The sequence below is a fragment of the Aspergillus japonicus genome (genome assembly GCF_003184785.1).
Source record: "Aspergillus japonicus CBS 114.51 unplaced genomic scaffold BO86scaffold_14, whole genome shotgun sequence".
NCBI classification, from domain to species: domain Eukaryota; kingdom Fungi; phylum Ascomycota; class Eurotiomycetes; order Eurotiales; family Aspergillaceae; genus Aspergillus; species Aspergillus japonicus.
The window spans coordinates 527,427-545,322 of NW_020291651.1; the positions used below are offsets into that span (position 1 = coordinate 527,427).

At 46.0% G+C, this 17,896-nt stretch overlaps 3 protein-coding genes across 3 annotated transcripts; 1 reads left to right on the forward strand and 2 right to left on the reverse strand.

Annotated features, from left to right (window-relative positions):
• Positions 1–6,437: 6,437 nt before the first annotated feature.
• tom40 (TOM complex pore protein TOM40) lies at positions 6,438–7,668 on the reverse strand (the record flags this gene model as incomplete). Its single annotated transcript, XM_025675047.1, has 3 exons — positions 6,438–6,545; positions 6,620–7,267; positions 7,357–7,668. 3 exons carry the CDS (start codon positions 7,666–7,668, stop codon positions 6,438–6,440), a joined length of 1,068 nt encoding a protein of 355 aa, XP_025529342.1.
• Positions 7,669–10,253: 2,585 nt separating this feature from the next.
• Positions 10,254–16,465, forward strand: BO86DRAFT_335855 (Elongator subunit ELP2). Its single transcript, XM_025668892.1, has 16 exons — positions 10,254–10,445; positions 10,511–10,749; positions 10,898–11,086; positions 11,143–11,178; positions 11,234–11,331; positions 11,387–11,556; positions 11,619–11,699; positions 11,747–11,854; positions 11,906–12,025; positions 12,081–12,455; positions 12,514–12,690; positions 12,756–12,986; positions 13,493–13,538; positions 13,748–13,850; positions 13,881–14,067; positions 14,124–16,465. Exons 2-16 carry the CDS (start codon positions 10,736–10,738, stop codon positions 16,413–16,415), a joined length of 4,227 nt encoding a protein of 1,408 aa, XP_025529343.1. The 5' UTR covers positions 10,254–10,445; positions 10,511–10,735; the 3' UTR covers positions 16,416–16,465.
• Positions 16,466–16,711: 246 nt separating this feature from the next.
• BO86DRAFT_309345 (putative ABC transporter) lies at positions 16,712–17,615 on the reverse strand (the record flags this gene model as incomplete). The annotated part of the gene is made up of 2 exons (XM_025667810.1): positions 16,712–17,418; positions 17,483–17,615. The coding sequence occupies 2 exons, from the start codon at positions 17,613–17,615 to the stop codon at positions 16,712–16,714; spliced, it is 840 nt and encodes a 279-aa protein (XP_025529344.1).
• Between the last annotated feature and the right edge of the window lie 281 nt (positions 17,616–17,896).

Below are 17,896 nucleotides of genomic sequence, written 5' to 3' on the forward strand. Positions count from 1 at the left end.
GTACAGTACACAGAGGAACCAGGAAGCTAATAACGCCCGGAGAGGATGGGATTTCGAGCGAACTGCGGGCGGGCGAGCGCAGAGAACGAAACCAGAGGGGGGGAGGGTGTGGGAGAGAGTGTGGGAGAGAAAGAGAGAGATAGAGTCGTAGTTAGTAGGAAAGGGGAGAAGCAGCTGGAAAGAATCCAGAACAGCTGATTCGAGGAAAATGGTTGGGAGAGAGAACAGTAACTGTGGCCGAACGAATTCAAGGAAGGGCGGGTAAGGTAAAGGGTTAAAAGAGAAGCACAGGTTCTCGCAGGGGAAAGGATGGTCGGAGGAGAGGGAAAAGCGAGAGAGAGGGAAGAGGAGAAGAGAGCGAGAGCAGGTGACGTTGGTCGAGCGACGAAGCCAGCCCGAACACGCGAGGGCTGCAGGAACGCGGTAATAAAGCACCGGGAGGGAAGAGGGAGAATAGTAGAAAGTTAAGGAAACACACGAGCCAACTCTCTCTCTTCTCTCTCTTTTTACTCTCTTCTATATGAATGTATTTTTCTCGGGTTGTTAAGCGGATATCAAGTACTTACAGCCACAAATTAACAAAGCAATAGCGATTCACTCAAACACAGTGGTCAATCGGGAGGGCAGCAAAGCAAAGGGGAAACATTATAAGAGAAGACAGACCTCAGATTGGCTCCCAAAGGAGACAGGAGTGAGCCAGTGGTCCAGCTACTACGTAGTCCTTTAGCTACAGCTTGCCCCAATATCCCCAATATCTGGAATGTCAAGCCCAAAAGACCAGCATCCAGGCTTAGCCCTGAGCCTGGAGGGTGCTTCTAGCTTGGGAGGGGTGGGCGGGCGGCGGGACCTCCCCCGGGAGAAGAGGAGGAGGAGGAGGAGGAGGACGAAGGGAGGAAGTCTTGTTTTCATGTCACCACTTGTAACTGCAGTAATATTACCGCGGTAATAAACAGCCATTGGATATGCAGCAGCAGCAGCTGTGGAAGTGCGAGTGGTGATACTGTACGCGTATAGTATAGTATAAGTATGTATGTATTTAGAAGGTAAAAATAAAGATGACGGCCTATGTATCTTAGGATTGCTCTTCATCAGTTTCCGCCATAATGATTCCCGACAGGACTAGTTCATAGGAGATTTGGATATACTATTAGTATCATATGCACTGTATAGTTTCTGTTCGGGTCTATCTACGAGTGGGATAATACCCTGTCTGTCGGTCTAGAGAATATGCTTTCAGTCTTAAGTATTGTGTATGTGTCTATGTGCACAGTAAACATACAGTACAGATACGGTATATGTACAGCATGTATGGGTGTTTGTGCTGTTATAGTACTGTACTGTACATACCCTACCCGAAGCATTCTGATCCACACAATTCCATGTTAGATGAGATTGGCACATTCCAAGTAGGTACAGTATAGGTTATAGGTATTGAAACGAATCGCCTGTAACGCTCTTTCCCTTACTGCAGCTGGAAGCAAGGTACAGTACAGTACATACGCTATGTTCATACTTACTATAACCCAGGTGACCATTGGAGAGAACGCCGCCTGACTGACAAAAGCCCCATCATCATCAACAGGCTTCATACCCAAACCTCATGCGCCGCGCTATCAATTATGCATTGTTTTCCCAAGAGCCGGTTAACATCACCTGATGAGGTCACTGCAGATGGGTGAGGGTAGAGCGAAGCTTGTATCCGTCTTCCCCTCGATATACCTACCAAAAAACGAGGATGATGATGACTGCTCGTAGGTAACTTAGACTTGGATGACGGACCTGGCGAGGAACCGCGAGGATTGGGCGAGAGCAGCCACTGCTTCATGGGCAGATGACCTTGGGCTCCAAGTGCTTGGGTATAAGATCACATAAGGTGAAATTAATCTTACAGGATTTCGGGTTTCCACCATATTTGAACCTTCTAAAGAGGTCTTATAATGCATAATGGATCCCAAGTCAGGATATACTGTAGCGTCATTTCTGGCAACGGTAACGGTCTCACCGAGAAAAGAGGCCTATTACGCATAAGTGGTACGAGTAAACACCAGGGGATTTAGGTAGTTAGTTCAGCACACTTCCATCTCGATCTTCAGAAATCAAATTGCTATCTATCCCTGCAGTAGGTAAGAAGGAGATGAGAAGAAAACATGAAGGGAGGGAGAGAGTGGGGAAAGGGAAAGGAAGGGGGGGGTGCGCAGAAGCGGTGGGGCTAAGGAGATAGTTTGGAAGGGGGGTGGATCAGGTGACTGGGCGCTCAGCACTAAGAGCATAGGACTAATAAATAGCTAGGTACGGAGTACGGAGTCTGTCTAGGTAGGTAGATGTCTAGCTGAGTCCGGGTCATCTATGTCATGATTCGAGGAAACTTTTGTACAGTACGTACATACTATCTACAAGTAACTATGGGGGTAGTGAACCCATGAAGTCCCAGTGGGTTGAGCAGTTCAGTAGGCTTAGTAGTGGTCTACCTAGGTACCTACTAGGTAGTAGTCTTTTACCACCTCATCACCTGCTGTTATTGGTTTGCTCCATGTCAAGTGACCATCCGCGATTTTCACCCTAGCACCTTGTTGATTGGTGGTTCCAGCGGACTCAGCCTCTTCAATCTTGATGGAGGAGGTACCAAGTTTCAGGGTACTGTACAGGTACAGAGTATGGGTACCGTAAGTTGTAATGCACTTATGTATTGATGAATGTCACATGAGTAGTAAGTGTGCAATTATACAGTACTGTACAGTACAGTAGTATTTATGTACTATATGGATGGGTTTTAATCGTACGTGCTTTGCCCCTTCTCCCCCACCAAGCTTTCCCCGCCACAATTCCACAGGCTGGCACCCTTTTCATGCTCGAATGCAATCTAGATCATGGCGCCCATGCCCTTTTGCTATCCACAACTTTTGCCATCTCCTCCGTCTCTCTCTAGTGGTATAATGATGAAGTATATATAGCTTATAATTCAGAAAAGTGGATTTAATAGTCTGATTCGCCCCTTTTGCCGAAAGCACGTTGCTACTTGGAGCATAACCCACTCCAATCCTTTCGCCACAAGAACTGACAGGGAATTGATACCTGTAGGACATGGAGCTCATGGCTGCTGTCTCAATTGTGGCAGAGACCAAGAATGCTAGATATATGATAAGCCTATAGCAGTACCTACCATAACGGTTATGAGAGTCGGTATACAATAGTATGGATTTTAAGCAACTAGAATGTTTAACAGAATGTTCGATATGCTGCTGCCTTCACTTTCCTTAAGAAATGACTAATTTATACCGGCGATCCCTTTGTCCTCACTGGTAGTGACGTTCGCAAAGACTCTTCGGCGCGCCAAAGCCAGCAGTCAGTAGCCCACTCATCATCCTAATGGTTTGAAATGCAGTGGAGCAAATACGATGGAATCGTGGGTTTCTGACCAGTGAGCATGCTTTAGACAGCTAGTTTTGTCTTTTTACAGGAATTATGCGAGACAATGCTATCCAGGATTGATCGGATAACTTTTGAATAGATGACGTGGGTAGGCGGATTCTATGAACAGGTCCTAGTAGTATCTTGTAGCAGCTAGTCGGAATAACAAGCAAATCTATTCCAGCCCGCATTTGCATAGCTGATCAAATCAAGTATGCTCCTTAACCACAATACTGTACATGAATTGAGAGATTGCCGATGACAGTAGCTATGATTAATCGTTTGAGGACTTGCCGAGATGGTAGCAGGACCCGCCTTACTTACACATACACATTAGTGCTATATATGCAGCTGGTGTCTCAAGTTATACCACGAACAACAGGCTCTTTCCATAGAGTCAGCAAAATATCTAGAGCTGTTCCATCAAGTCAGGCTTCACAAGTACTGGTTAGTCCTGCAAGTGGCTGTACAGTAGCACTGCTGAAGTATTTTTTGGCTCTCCTCTCAAGATATACGGTTCCATGGGAAGATTCTATACTATGTTTCTACCCCTCGTACATAGGGCTAACTGTTCAGCCTATCTATCTCGGAGCATAACCACGTGTACAGTAGGGCTTTCTTTTAAAAGACTTGACCATCAAGCGCAGACTGAGACTTGAACCAAAGCTTTAGTTATACCTCCCCTGATAGTTACAAGGTTCTTCCTCATTTGTGTGAAATGAAGTTACGGAATTTGTTATTCTCCTTTCCCCCAATCGATCAGCCCAAAGGACTTCGACCTGAAGATGTTTTCCCAACTTTGCCCGCCCCCAGAGGCAGTTAGTAGCCTACTACCTGGCAATGCTCTCCCTGACCAATCCTGGTGATTTCGAGATGCCGGGCGTGCCTCTTGACGCAATACCTACAGTGATCACTGACCGTGGGAGGGAGGGATCTATTGCACCTTCTGCGCATTGTTAAGTTAGCCCACATCACAGTGTGCTACTGTATAATATTCCTACCTAGTCAGAATCCTGAATATTGTAAAAAATGGATCCAAAAGGGGGTTTCTCTTCTTAAGATTCCTTCAAACGCCAATTTACAAGGGTGAGGGTAATATCGCACACAGACCTAGTACTGGGGTATGAGGGAGCAGTAAGATGATGTCACGGTGGGGAAAAGAGGGGAGGTGCCGCTTTACAATTGATAACATACTCGAGTATCGCCTTTTTTCAGCCATCGTTTTACCACTTCCACCCGCCCCTCGGTTTAGACATGGGACCAGGATTTCGCCGCACTCAATCTCATGTTAGTTAGCTTGCATGTAGCTTTAGATGTCATCGCGGAGCAAGAGTCAGTTCTCAAATTACAAACTGAACATGATATTGTCGCATAGGCTCTACAGAATAGCACAAACCGTAACTTGTAGAGTAATAATCGGGTACGTAGTTTGAAATCACGAGCCCTACACTGGATGATGGGATATGGACTAATCCTACCCTACCATGGAAGGGCATGGTTCCAGTGGATATACTCATATTAGTACGTAGCTAGATTGAAGCAATGATCCGCCTTCCCTTCCCCCAACGGGGGAATGAATAACTTCAATATCTTTCCCCGAGTTTTCCTTCCAGGCTAGCTGCCTCTTAATTGAACTTCGGTTCTATGTCCTTGATCATGAAAACATGTCAGGATTGCTTCTCTTCCCAGGTAATAAGTGACGTATGGCTGTCCAAAGTTGACTCTTTGAAACTTTCTCCAAATGTCACGCTTCTCGGGAGGCTTATCATGCCCCATCACACAAGTCTTTTTTCGGCGAGCCGAACTATGGGGGGTGGGGATTATTGGAACTAGTCTACTTAGTATGGTTGAGTACGGAATAGTAACATATGACTTTCTGTAATCAGGACCCGAGACCGAGTAACTTACAGAGTACTCGTAGTTCTGGCTCGGGATGACTCGGTGGCGCCATATGAGAGGTCATGAACCTCATTGGACTGAGTTGAGGCCTGTAGCAAATATTAATTGTACCTCCCGGAGTCCCGGTCCGGTAGTACTCATAAGTTACCTTGGTTCAAGCTAAAAGAATCCCAGCAAAGGCCTTTCCAGTACTTGTATTTGGGTGGTTGACTACGCAGTAAGTAACTATTCACTACGAAAACTGTTACTGTACGTATCTCGGCGCTGCTTTCTTCCTCAAAAACCCTTTTTGACTTGATACACGCTGCTAATATCCTTCACAATCATCATATATACGCTAAAATCCAGTGCTTCAGGTCTGAAAGTACAGAACCACTTTGATGTCTTACTCGTTACAACCAATTTTAGGGAGTTGATCTTAACCTGACTTGCATGCCAACCAGAGTACAGGAGTGATACGTACAGGCCATCCCATCCATGTTATTAATTTCTTATTATGCAATATGGGTTATGTGCTGTCGATTGATGTCTTTGAATGAACATCTCTGAGGAGATCTTCTGCGGTATATATATCCCCTTGCCCGCCCTATCCTTCTCACCACAAGAAATCCACATGAGGGGAACAGTGTGAAGAGTAGGCATGACTGCAATTTTCCCTGTGCTTGCCATCAAGGCCAAAGGTTTTGGTTTTAAACAAGCGTCCGCATTCACTTTACATTGTCCCATCTATGATGCGTCAGGTAATAGCAACCATTCCAACGGTAATGCTTCCATGGACACCCAGCAATTTTGTTCGTCTGCCGGGATAGCCACCGAAAAAAAGGTAAGAAAGCAGACAGATAAGAAAACCATGGGACCGAAATCATGAACAGAATTGAGATCAGCTGCGGCCGAATCAAGAAAGCACCTATACAAAATTGGGTCCCGTACGTCAAAGCGATTGCAGCAAACCGCGTTCAAGGGGATTAACCGTAGGTAACACACCACCTTCCGAACATACACATGGAGAGAGAAGAGCTACTAAAACAGAGATTGAAAAATATATGAGCCAAGGCCAGGCCGAAAGCGAGAGCGCCTAGCTCCCACGCCCGAGTGGGAGTCATTAGCCCCAGCTACGTTCTAGGGCGTGCTTAGAAAGGAGGAGGGATCATGCCCTGGGCCTCAACTTTCTCTTGCTGCTCCATCAATTCCTCGCCAGCGATCTCGAGGGAAACAGCAAGACCGAGCTTGGCCGTTTGCTAATGGAGAGACAAGCATTAGTGTGACAATTCCAACAAAAGCTGTATTTTGTTGAAGTATGGATGTGACTTACCTTGGCCTGATCAATCTCGCCGGCGAAAGTAAGAGCAATAGGCATGGCTATCCGCTTCTCGAGAAGGCAGCTGACCTTTCCGGCGCTGTCGACCTGAGCACGGAACGTAGAAGCGCGGAAGTCATACTTAGCACCGATGGCAGTAGTGCCATCACGGCTAGGACCACCCATCAGCGCAGCAGCCGCGTTAGGAGCGAACTGCAGGTTCATATCGACACCGGCCTCAACGCGCTCAGAAAGCTTCTTCCAGTAAGAGGCAGTCAAAACACCCTGAGCCTGAAGTTGTGCGCTGGCGATCCAGTCGTTGGCCTTGTACCGGGCACTGTAAGACAGGGCACTTTCCGGACGAGTGTTCATACCCTGGCGCTGCCAAATTGCTTCAAATCCAAGTGCTAGGCTGGGCGTAACGGATTGAAGATAGCTGCCAACGAAAATTCCAGTGAGACCTCCATCCAAGAGAGATGGGTTGAAAGCCTTGAGAGAAGCCGAGAAATCATCACCGGTGTAGTCCTGGTCGACCTGAATGAGGGCCTGACTGGAACCAGCCATAATCTGAGTGTTGGTCTTGGTGACCAACTTGGGGGTCCAGCGGTAGTTGGCGACAGCGGCGAGTCCACCATCGCTTCCGATGTTACCTTGCATAAAGACCTGCATGAGCCAGTAGTGATGGCCGTTAGCATGTGGCAATATACTTCATGAAGTGTAGCAAGAGTGTTTTAAATCAGAGGAAGGTTTACCTTCGGACTTCCATACATAGCGGAGAAGTTGTATGGAGGCAAGTTTCCGGACGAGCCCATCGAGAACGCATGCGACACACGGAACAAGGGAGACATCCCAAAGACTTTAGTCAAATCGGCACGAAGACCCGTGAACATGAAGTTTGACAGCAGAACATCCTTTTGCACCTCACGGGCGATGTTTTCCACAGTTCCGGGGTTGGAGAGACCGAGGGCGGCCCTGCGCTCGGAGAACGAGGAGTATGCATCCTTGAGGGCTGCGGCAACGGAATTGTCCGTCAAGAACGATGGAGGAGTCAAATAATCGGACATTGTGAAGGATTGCGGAGGAAAAACAAGGTCGGTATATTCGAGTGGAAGGAAGCGGACGTTAGAACGTGACGCGGCCGTCCTTGTGATGGAAAGATGGGGAAGGACAAGGCTAGGAAAGACGAGTTCTTGACACCAGCCCTAAAAAGAAGACCGAAGGAATCCAGGAGCAACCGTGACAGTTGCAAAGGCAGGTATCGAGAAAAGTGCCTGACCTGCGCGGGGAGGTAGGGGGAAGGGGGTAGGAAGAAGAAGAGGAGGAGGAGGGAATGCCGAACACCGAGGTAGAATTGGTGGTGAGGTTCAGTTGATGGACGATTGAAGCCCAGAGCTTTCGGGACTGAAAAAAGTCGCTCAACCTTCGCTTTTCCGCCCGGGCTGCGGCTAAGGTATCTGCGGTTCGCCGGAGCTAAACTTACTCAGTAAGAACCAGCCTCGGATGCTCGGATTTTCAGTTCCGCCGCGATGACCTAATCAAACTTCATAATGTAATCGGACACTAAGCCGGCGCGACACCGAGCCGGCGGCCGCCGCACCGCGTCTTGCACCCCCAGTAACTTAAAGTTAAAAAACTTATCTAAACTGCCCTATATTAAAATATCTTATAATTTTTTTGGTGTTTTGTTTTGTATATTAATATAGCCGATACAGATAAATATTTAAATCTTACTATTAAGGCCTTTAAAAGTAGAAAGTTTACTATAAAGGCTACCTGCACTGCTGTATTTAATATTAAAATAAGTACTTTTAAAGATTATTTAAATAGTATTAAATTATATACTAAAAAAAATACTAATTGTAGAAAGCTATCTGTAATTAAAAAAAATATATTAAAACAGTAGCTTTTTAATATAGTCTACTAAAAGCTGTTTTTTAAAATCTATAATACTTAATTCTCTGCTTAGCTGCTATATTAAGTAAAGTTAAAGCTAAATTAATAAAATACTATATTAAAATATTAAATTATTTACTTTATTAAATATTATTTAGAATTAATATTTAAGTTTATATTAAAGTATAATTATTAATATACTAAATATAAGGATTTTTATCTTATTTAAAAATAGTTTAATTTTATTTATAATACAGTCTAAAAATATAGTATTTTTAATAAAAATATATAAAATATAGATAAGACTGGATTTTAGATAGAAGTTACTTTAACTGCTTATATAATTTATAGTTTAAAAATATAAGAATTATATACTAAGTATATACAGCTAAAAAACTATAAATAAATAACTTTAATTATTATAATTTTAGCTTTAAAAATAGTACTGCTACTATAGATTATTTTTACAGTATAGAATTATTAATTAATATAGTATAAAGTTTATTTAAGATTATATTATTTAAGTATTAGTAAAAATAGCTGGACTACTAATAAATTTAGCTTTAACTGGCTTTAGAATATATTTAATAGATATACAGCTTTAAAAACTATTAGTAAGTATTATATATTAATTTTTAACAGCTATAGCAGTTATATAATTTAGTAGTTTAATTAGTTTTATATAGTATAAAAAATTATTTTTTTATATATACCAGTTTATTTATTATATAAACTGCAGCTGCTTAATATTATATATTTTAAGCTGTTAAAAAAATTATATATAGCTAATATATATTTAAAATTATTTATTATAAAAAAAAATTAATTACTAAATTTAATTTTTTACAGCTATATTATAGTATATATACTAAGGTTTTTTTTAATATTAATATACTTAGTAGATTTTATACTACCGGCCTTGTTTTTTTAAATTTTTAAAAGGTTTTTTTAATACTATAGATTTAATTAAAAATACTAAGTCTACTAATATTTTTATATTCTACTTAGTTTTTTTATTTTAGAAAAATACCTATAAATTTATATAAACTTGGAAGATAGAAACAAAAACTATAAAAATTTACAGATTAAGGCCTGGTATTAATAGTTTTATATAAAATTATTAAAAAAGTAATTAAGGCTGTAGAATAGTTTATATAAAATATAGTTCTACTTTAATAATAAGTTAAGCAGTTCCAGTCTATCTAAGCAAGTAAAAAAAAAAAGAAAAAGGCCTTATATTATTATATACAGTATAGAGGTACTTTAATAGGCTAAAAGGGCTTTAATATAGTTTAGGTATAAAAAGTTAAAGTAATTTAGGCTGTAGTACTAAGGCCGGCCAGAATACACTGGCCAGCCCGCTGTAGTATATATAAAAAAAAAAAACACAATTGTTTAAAATACCCTTATAAAAACAACAAGAATTAATGTATATAGCCTTTTATTAGTGGTTTAATAGCCTTAGAAAGCGGCCAGCGAGGCAGTCAGCAAGGCGGCGGCAGACCGCCGCCGGCTCGGTGTCGCACCGGCTTGGTGTCCGATTACGTTAAGGTAGTTAACTACGGAGTGTCTTGTTACATATGAGTACGGAGTACTCCGTAGTTAGGTACAGTAAAGTAAAGAGGTTAGTTAGTACGGTAAGCCTGAGTGTACAGTATAGTAGTTTGCCAATTGATACATTATAACTAACTAATGGAACTGACTAACTAGTTAAGGCAGTTGAATTAGTCACCGGTGACCATTCACACATGCATCCCGACACGAAAGTGATTCTTATCTCATTCAGTTCTTGTACAGTACTTTAGTATAGTAGTACCATTTCGTCTTTGATATTGCTCTTGAACTATCCTTGACAGCCCACATCAGTCTGAATATTACCTATATACTGTTTCAACCATTATACCTCGATGATAGAATCGCCCTTTAGGTGTGGAGTAATTGACTACAGGTACTGAGTAATTATCGTCTACTTACTCGAGGTATGTACAGCTGAATACTGTACCTACGTACTAGAGACACAGTCCGCTGCCTGGTTGGGCCGAGCTCGTTGCTCCTTCTCCTTCTCTAATCTTGCATGCCGACTGTTGGAACCTGCCTTCCTTTGACTCCAGCTTTTACCCTCCATGACCTTTCTTATTTATCCCACCCAATCTTCTTCAACATCGACATAGAAATTGCTCGTTATCGTGCTGTTCGTTATCATTGTCAAAGAAAGCCCGTACTTAATCCCTTAGCACCATGGACACATTACTGTAAGTCCCCTTCTCCCCGCCATCTCGTGCCATTCTCCGATCTATCATGAGTCTGGCTCCTGCACACTCGCCTGTGCGTACCCATACCGCTTACGCTTTTTGCGACCTGGATAAACCCACACTTACCTGGTGCTCTAACATGGACTAGAACTGCTGAAATTATCGCCAATTCCCCGCGTTTCCGACGGAAGTCTTCTACCTTCGTCGATGCGATTCATGACTTACCCGAGAAGGCCGATCTGGCTCCGGCCCAGCTCTACAGTACCGAGTCAGGACGGCTTTTCCACTCCGGCCGAATCGTCATTATCACCGTGGGGTTACCGGCGAGGGGTAAAACGTTCGTCATACCCAAGTCACTCGTATATTTCCTTTGGCTTGCTGACGCTTGATCAGACATATGTCTGTAGCTCTAGCGCGATATCTACGATGGTAGGTCAATTCTTCCACGGGAGATTCGCTGAGACTAGCGCTTAAGATGTCCCAGGTTAGGTGTGAAAACAAGAATATTTCATCTAGGAGATTATAGACGTGCAACCATTCCCTTTGGCCAGGATATTCCAGACGACTACTTCTTTGTGAACGGTAAGCCTCAAGTGGCAGTTCTTGCAACTTTCCTCAACGTACTCATTCCGCACAGCATCCGCTTCATCGGTCCTCTTAAGACAAAAGATTGTGAAACGGTGCCGGGAAGATATTTATCAGTTTTTGAACCATGAAAATGGACAGATAGCCATTTACGACGCTGTCAATCCATTGGCATCCGGTCGGCGATCACTCGCAAAAGAATTCGCCAAGCATGACATTGAGGTGAGTTGTCTGGGATGTGTGCTTTGGGTCTCTTCATTTATTTTGACCCTTTCTCCCATTAGACACTATTCATTGAGTCGTGGTGTGACGACGAACGCATAATCGAAGAAAACGTCCGAAGGGTCAAAATATCCTCACCCGATGTAAGTACTTCCCGAAACTTTCGCGCGAGACCCTAATTCTTGTATAGTATGTGGGCTGGAGCTCGGAAGATGCGGTGAAACATTACTTGACTCGGATAGCCGCTCGTATCCCTCAATTTCAGTCAATGGAGGAGACGGATCTGAACTATATCAAGGTACTGGCCGTAGCCCTCCTCAAGCCATCTGCTTTCGCTAATCACAAATAGATGATGAATGCTGGGGAAAGGTTAATTGTGAACAATCGAAGCTTCGGCTATCTTTCCAACCGAATAGTGTTCTATCTCCTCAATCTTCACATCAAATCCAGACACACGTACTTTGCACGGGTAAGTCTGGAGGATTGTATCTGTTTTACATATTTTAAAGGCTGAAAATCACCAGGCTGGCGTATCGCTGGAAGCGGATTCTTACAAAGCAGATGCCTCGCTGTCTGAGCAGGGCGAAGACTATGCGAAGAAGATGACGGAGTCCTTGCTGAAGCATAGGGAGTCTGAAAGACAAGCAATGATCGACGAGGGAGAACCGAGTTATGAGTTAAAACCACTAACGGTCTGGACCTCAACACGAAGAAGGACAGTTGAGACGGCAAAGTATCTTCATGAAAAAGGATACAAAGTGCGACAGCGATCTCAGATGAGCCAGCTAAATCCCGGAGTTTGCGAGAAGATGTCAGAGGCGAAGATCCGTCAGGAGTATCCGGAAGAGGTTGCAAAACACGAACTTGACCCCTACCATCATCGGTATCCGCGGGCGGAGGTGAATAGCCTTGCTATCTTCCCAAAAGTATTATCGTTGTAGCTGACAGCAATGGCAGTCATACCATGACCTTGCAGTTCGGCTCGAACCTATCATTCTAGAGCTCGAGCGTGAACAGAACGATCTGCTGATTATCGCACATGAAAGCGTGCTGAGAGTCTTATACGGGTACTTGATGGCCTGCAATGCTGCGGATATTCCGTTCTTGGATTTCCCTCGCGACGAGATTATTGAAGTAAGCCCAATGAGAAGCCTTCGAAATTCACTTGAGATGAATGTCCATCTGACCGGTCCCTCTAGATCATACCCGAAAGCTATCAAAACGAAGCACGCAGGATCCATATCTCTGGCCTTCCCAGAGAAATCGTCCCCGGTTCTCCTCAGGACATCAAGATCCCTGTGCCCCCCAGCGGAGTGACGACCCCTTTGGCCGCTGATCTTGGCAGCCCGCGCGAGGGTCTCTCGACTCCACAGAGCGGCCTCCGAACCCCGCGCGAACCGGAAAGAATCTCACAGCAGCATGTTGAAGACGTTGTCTAGTATATATATAGTTTATCATGCACATGGTACCATGGGCGTTGTTGGTGTCGAGCAGATCCTCATATATCAAAGCGTTGCCAGAAGGACTCGGCACTAGCCACCGTGGAGCGTAGAAACAAAGACGATATTATCGCCAGATTGAAGCTCATAAGTTTCCTCCCCTTCGAGCTCCCAGTCGGCATCGTTGATCAAGACTAGGATTCCGGGGCGCCTAGTAGAATATACATGCATAGGGTCAGTCATCGTTGCTCTCATACCGGTCCTTGGACAGACGTACACATTATCTTCCAGTATGAACAGTTCCTTTCGTTGATCTTTCATGAGGTTTTTGACCAAGTATCCAAGAAGGTAGGATACGTTTGGTCGGCTGCCATCGCTGAGCTGGGAAGGAAGGGTGACGCTGTGCTTGCGCTCGTTGGCGAACAAGATTTCTAGGCCTCCACTATAGAGCGAAGCAGTCAATGAATCATGCTCGGGTCAGCTCGGGGATTATGTAGAGCAAAGGGGAAACTCAACGTGAACTCAACCGTGAGCCAAAGGGATGTAGAGTCTGAAGAGTTTGCTTCCATGATTGAAAGGTAAGGAGAGGATGGATAGATCGGTAGATCGATAGACAGATAGAATACTCAGAATGATTCTGACCCTGATGTTAAAGAGTTCACCGAGTAAGAGGCAGGAAGACGAAAAGGACGCTGTGACTGTCCAGTCAAAAGGGTACAGCAGTTTTACTCAGTAACTTTGAGTAACTTTAGTCTTATCGATAAGCTCCCCCTCCCTTCAGCAGCACAAAAAGTCAGTCGATTTGCGACAGACCGCCCTGCCCGCCCCCCGCCGGCCTCTCTTACCTTTTCCTCCGTGCATTTGAGATTGATTCGGTTCGGACAGCAAGCGGTGGTTCCTCATCTCCTTTTCAGACCTGTTGGGCTCCGATTTCACCAGCTCAATGGTCTCTGTCACCACCGAGTACATTAGCGTTGGGGGCAATAGGCATCCCGCCGCCGCCGATTGGGACGTCCGGACCGGCGTGCTCGCCTTCGGTGCCGATAACAATGTAGCACTATGGAACCCAAATGTGTGTGCTCATTTATTATTACATTCTCTTTCGCTCATTGCCTGACCCAAATACAGGATAGTACGCAGCGCGGTGTCTATTCACTCCTTGTCGGCCACACCGACAAGGTCAGCGCCGTTCGATTCTACACCTGCCCTACTACAGACACTAAATACCTCTTGACCGGGTCAGTCGACCATACAATCCGTCTATGGCGAGCGCACTCAGTTGACTCGCGTCAATTCGTGCACGTGCATACCCTTGAAGGCCATACTGGCTCAGTCAATACCATTGCCGTGGCTGACGGGCACGAGATTGTGGCAACCGGAGCCGCTGATGGAACCGTCAAAGTATGGAAGATTCATGCCCAGGGCGAAGCAAAGGGGGAGCTGCTCAAGTCAATAACCATGAAGCCACGGTTCTTTCCACTGGCCTTGGCATTGAGCCCTCTTCAGTCGGAGTCGGATACCAGACCCGTTGCCTTAGCGGTTGCAGGCACCACCAATGCCGTGCAAATTTACGTGGCGGAGAACACCCTTACGGCTCTTGAATTCAAGCTCTCGGCCGTGTTGTCTGGACATGAAGCTTGGGTACGGTCTTTGAATTTCACGTTGGACAAGCAGAGCGCAGCCGGTGACATTCTACTGGCATCGGCGAGTCAAGACAAATATGTCCGACTCTGGAGACTGCAGCGTGGGGAAGCGACTACTACTGCCCCGGCCGATTATGTTGATCCCATGTTAGGTGGCGCTGAGACAACTCTTTCGAACAAAGCCCACCAATTCGAGGTAACCGGGGTGAAATTCTCCGTCACCTTCGAAGCGCTACTTTTCGGAAACGAGGACTGGATCTACACCGCCAACTGGAATCCCAATCCAGAGCGTCAGCAGCTCCTCACTTCCTCGGCTGATAATACACTAACAATTTGGGAGCAAGATCCTGCTTCCGGGGTGTGGCTCTCCGCCGAGAGGATGGGAGAGATTAGCGTCCAGAAAGGCTCAACAACCGCGACTGGCAGTACAGGTGGGTTTTGGATTGGCCTCTGGTCTCCAGATGGCACGCAGGTTGCCAGCCTCGGCCGTACCGGTAGCTGGCGAGCATGGAAATATGATGCAGCATCTGATTTGTGGGTGCAATCTCTTGGGATTTCTGGACATGTACGGTCGGTCAACGGCGTACAATGGGAGCCTTCTGGCGGATACCTCCTGTCGACTAGCGCCGACCAAACCACGCGCCTTCATGCCAAATGGGAGCGCGAAGGACTTCAGTCTTGGCATGAGTTCTCCCGTCCTCAAATACATGGGTACGACTTGAACTGTATCGATACTCTAGGACCGGCTAGATTTGTGTCTGGCGCAGACGAGAAGCTCCTGCGGGTTTTCAACGAACCTCGACCAATCGCGAAACTACTGGAGAAGCTCTCCGGCTTCAAGCAATCCGAAGAGGATCAACTACCTGACACAGCCGAGATCCCTGTGCTGGGTTTGTCAAACCAAGCTCCGGCTGACGATGCCCCCGGAGGAGAGGAGGAAACAGATAACGCATATATGGAGAAGACACAGGCTACCTCAACGACACTTTTAGAGTCAAATCAACCGCCGTTTGAGGATCAACTGTCTCGTCACACCCTATGGCCCGAGCATGAGAAGTTATATGGCCACGGCTATGAAATTTCTGCTGTAGCCGTTAGCCATGACCGCACGCTTATCGCCACAGCCTGCAAAGCGAGCTCGATTGACCATGCGGTGGTTCGTTTATATGACACTTCCGACTGGCATGAGATTCGGCCCTCCCTTGCCGCTCATACCTTGACCATCACAAGTCTCTGTTTCTCTAGTGATGATCAGCATCTTCTCAGCGTTGGTCGTGACAGACAATGGGCTGTGTACAAGCGCAGCGAGCAAGACCCCTCAACCTTCTCAATTCTGACGAACAATCCCAAGGGCCATTCACGTATGATTCTCGACGCTGCATGGGCTCCGATATCACAGACTCCTATCTTCGCGACTGCTGGCCGCGACAAGTCAGTGAAGGTCTGGCAAATGCGTGACGGTGCATGCGAATGCAAAGCGACAATCCCCTTGAAAACCCCTGTAACTGCCATCTCATTCCTTTCGAGTATACAGAAGGATTCGTTCATTCTCGCCGCGGGCGAAGAGAGCGGGGAGCTGTCTATCCACCGTATTGCCATCGGCAGTCTGCAAACTAGTCACCTGGCAAGCGTTGACAAGCTCAAATCGCCGTCCAAGGCCATTACTCAACTTTCCTGGTGGCCGGGCCAGAAGGAAGCGGCGCCACATTTCGTGCTTGCCGTGGCAAGTGAAGATACCTCGTTGCGCGTATATGATTTCTCAGATTTGGTTTCATGAGCGGAAGATTGGTATATCCAGGTACACGTAGTATATTCGCAGTAGGAGACAATGATGAAAGCCAATAAAAAAAAACATGAAGCAAACAAAGTGAAAAGCCATTCATTAGATCGTCTGCATGTTGAAAAACACCGGGAGTAGGCTGAATGTATCCGCTTGTTCTAGAACTATTGAAGTTGAAAGTTACCGTGTATCGACCATAATGGTTGAAATGTGCGCACCCATGGAAACAGGGCAGGGCCAAGGTAGAGAGTGCAAACACTAAGAAAGAAAGAGAAAATGAGAAGTGGAATATATCATGGTCGCTTTTCAAGCCCATAGCCACCCAAGCCATCTAGTGACGGGTAGGTTTTGGCCTGGCCCTGATATCCATTCCGGGGACCTCTGTGTCGAAGATCCTCCGTGAGCCATTTGAGCACCAGCTCGCCAAGCTGACTATTCTGGGACGACTCTTTGACCTCGTCGCGGAACGTCTCGATAGGACCCCATTGGCGGACGGTGCCTAGATGCATGTGGACCAGATGCGTGGGCCACAGGGACAGATTGTCCAGAATGTGCGTGGCGTACACGATGGAGCAGGGTCTGGACTCTGTTTCGCGCTTCAAGAACCCCAGGAAATTGGCCCGGGAGAGCAGGTCCAGATCGACGGTGATCTCGTCAAGCAGGAGAACCCGCCAGGGACGGAGCAAGCCCATCGCCAGCTGCACGCGGCGACGCTCTCCATCCGACACGGCGTGCATGCGCCACCGGAGATCGATGTCGAGTATCTCGACCAGCTCGTCCCGACGCTCTGGGTAGGCGTTGCCGCCAACAGATGCCAGTAGAGTGGGCACGTCGATGTCGGTCCGGACAATGTTGTTCAGGACCCATTCCATGCCGAGATAAGTGACGCCTTCCAGACCGTCTTTGAAGGGGTCTTTGCCGGCCACGGTAATGGTGTCCGTTGGGGCCAGACGCTTCCCGGACAGGAGGCGTAGGAGTGTGGTCTTGCCGGCACCGTTGGCTAGGGAGATGTCAACCTCCCAGAAGATGAAATAGTCACTTTACCATGCAGCGAGCTTGCTTACCTCCGATGAGTAGAGTACGACTGCCGGACGGCACGTTCAGATTGATATCCGTCAAGCCTGACGATCCATCGGGAAACTTGAAAGACAGGTTTCTCACCTCGATTGAGGGGGGGTGCAGATCGGAGTCAGCCATGGAATAGAAGAAGAAGAAGAAGAAGAAGAAGAAGAAGAAGAAGAAGACCTTGGTCGGTATATATACCCCTTTGGTCCTTTCAACAGATTCAAGCAATTTATTCTAGGAATTGAAGTGGATTGATGGACAGCTGGGAGATCGGCGGGGAGGGAACACGCGATAAAAGATAAGATCCTAATCCCTTGATGAGGTAAGAAACCCGAACTGCGATTTTCTCGCTCTCGTTCTCTGATTCTCTCCCCGCAATTTTTCTTTTTGGTTTCTGGGAGACGGCACCTAGC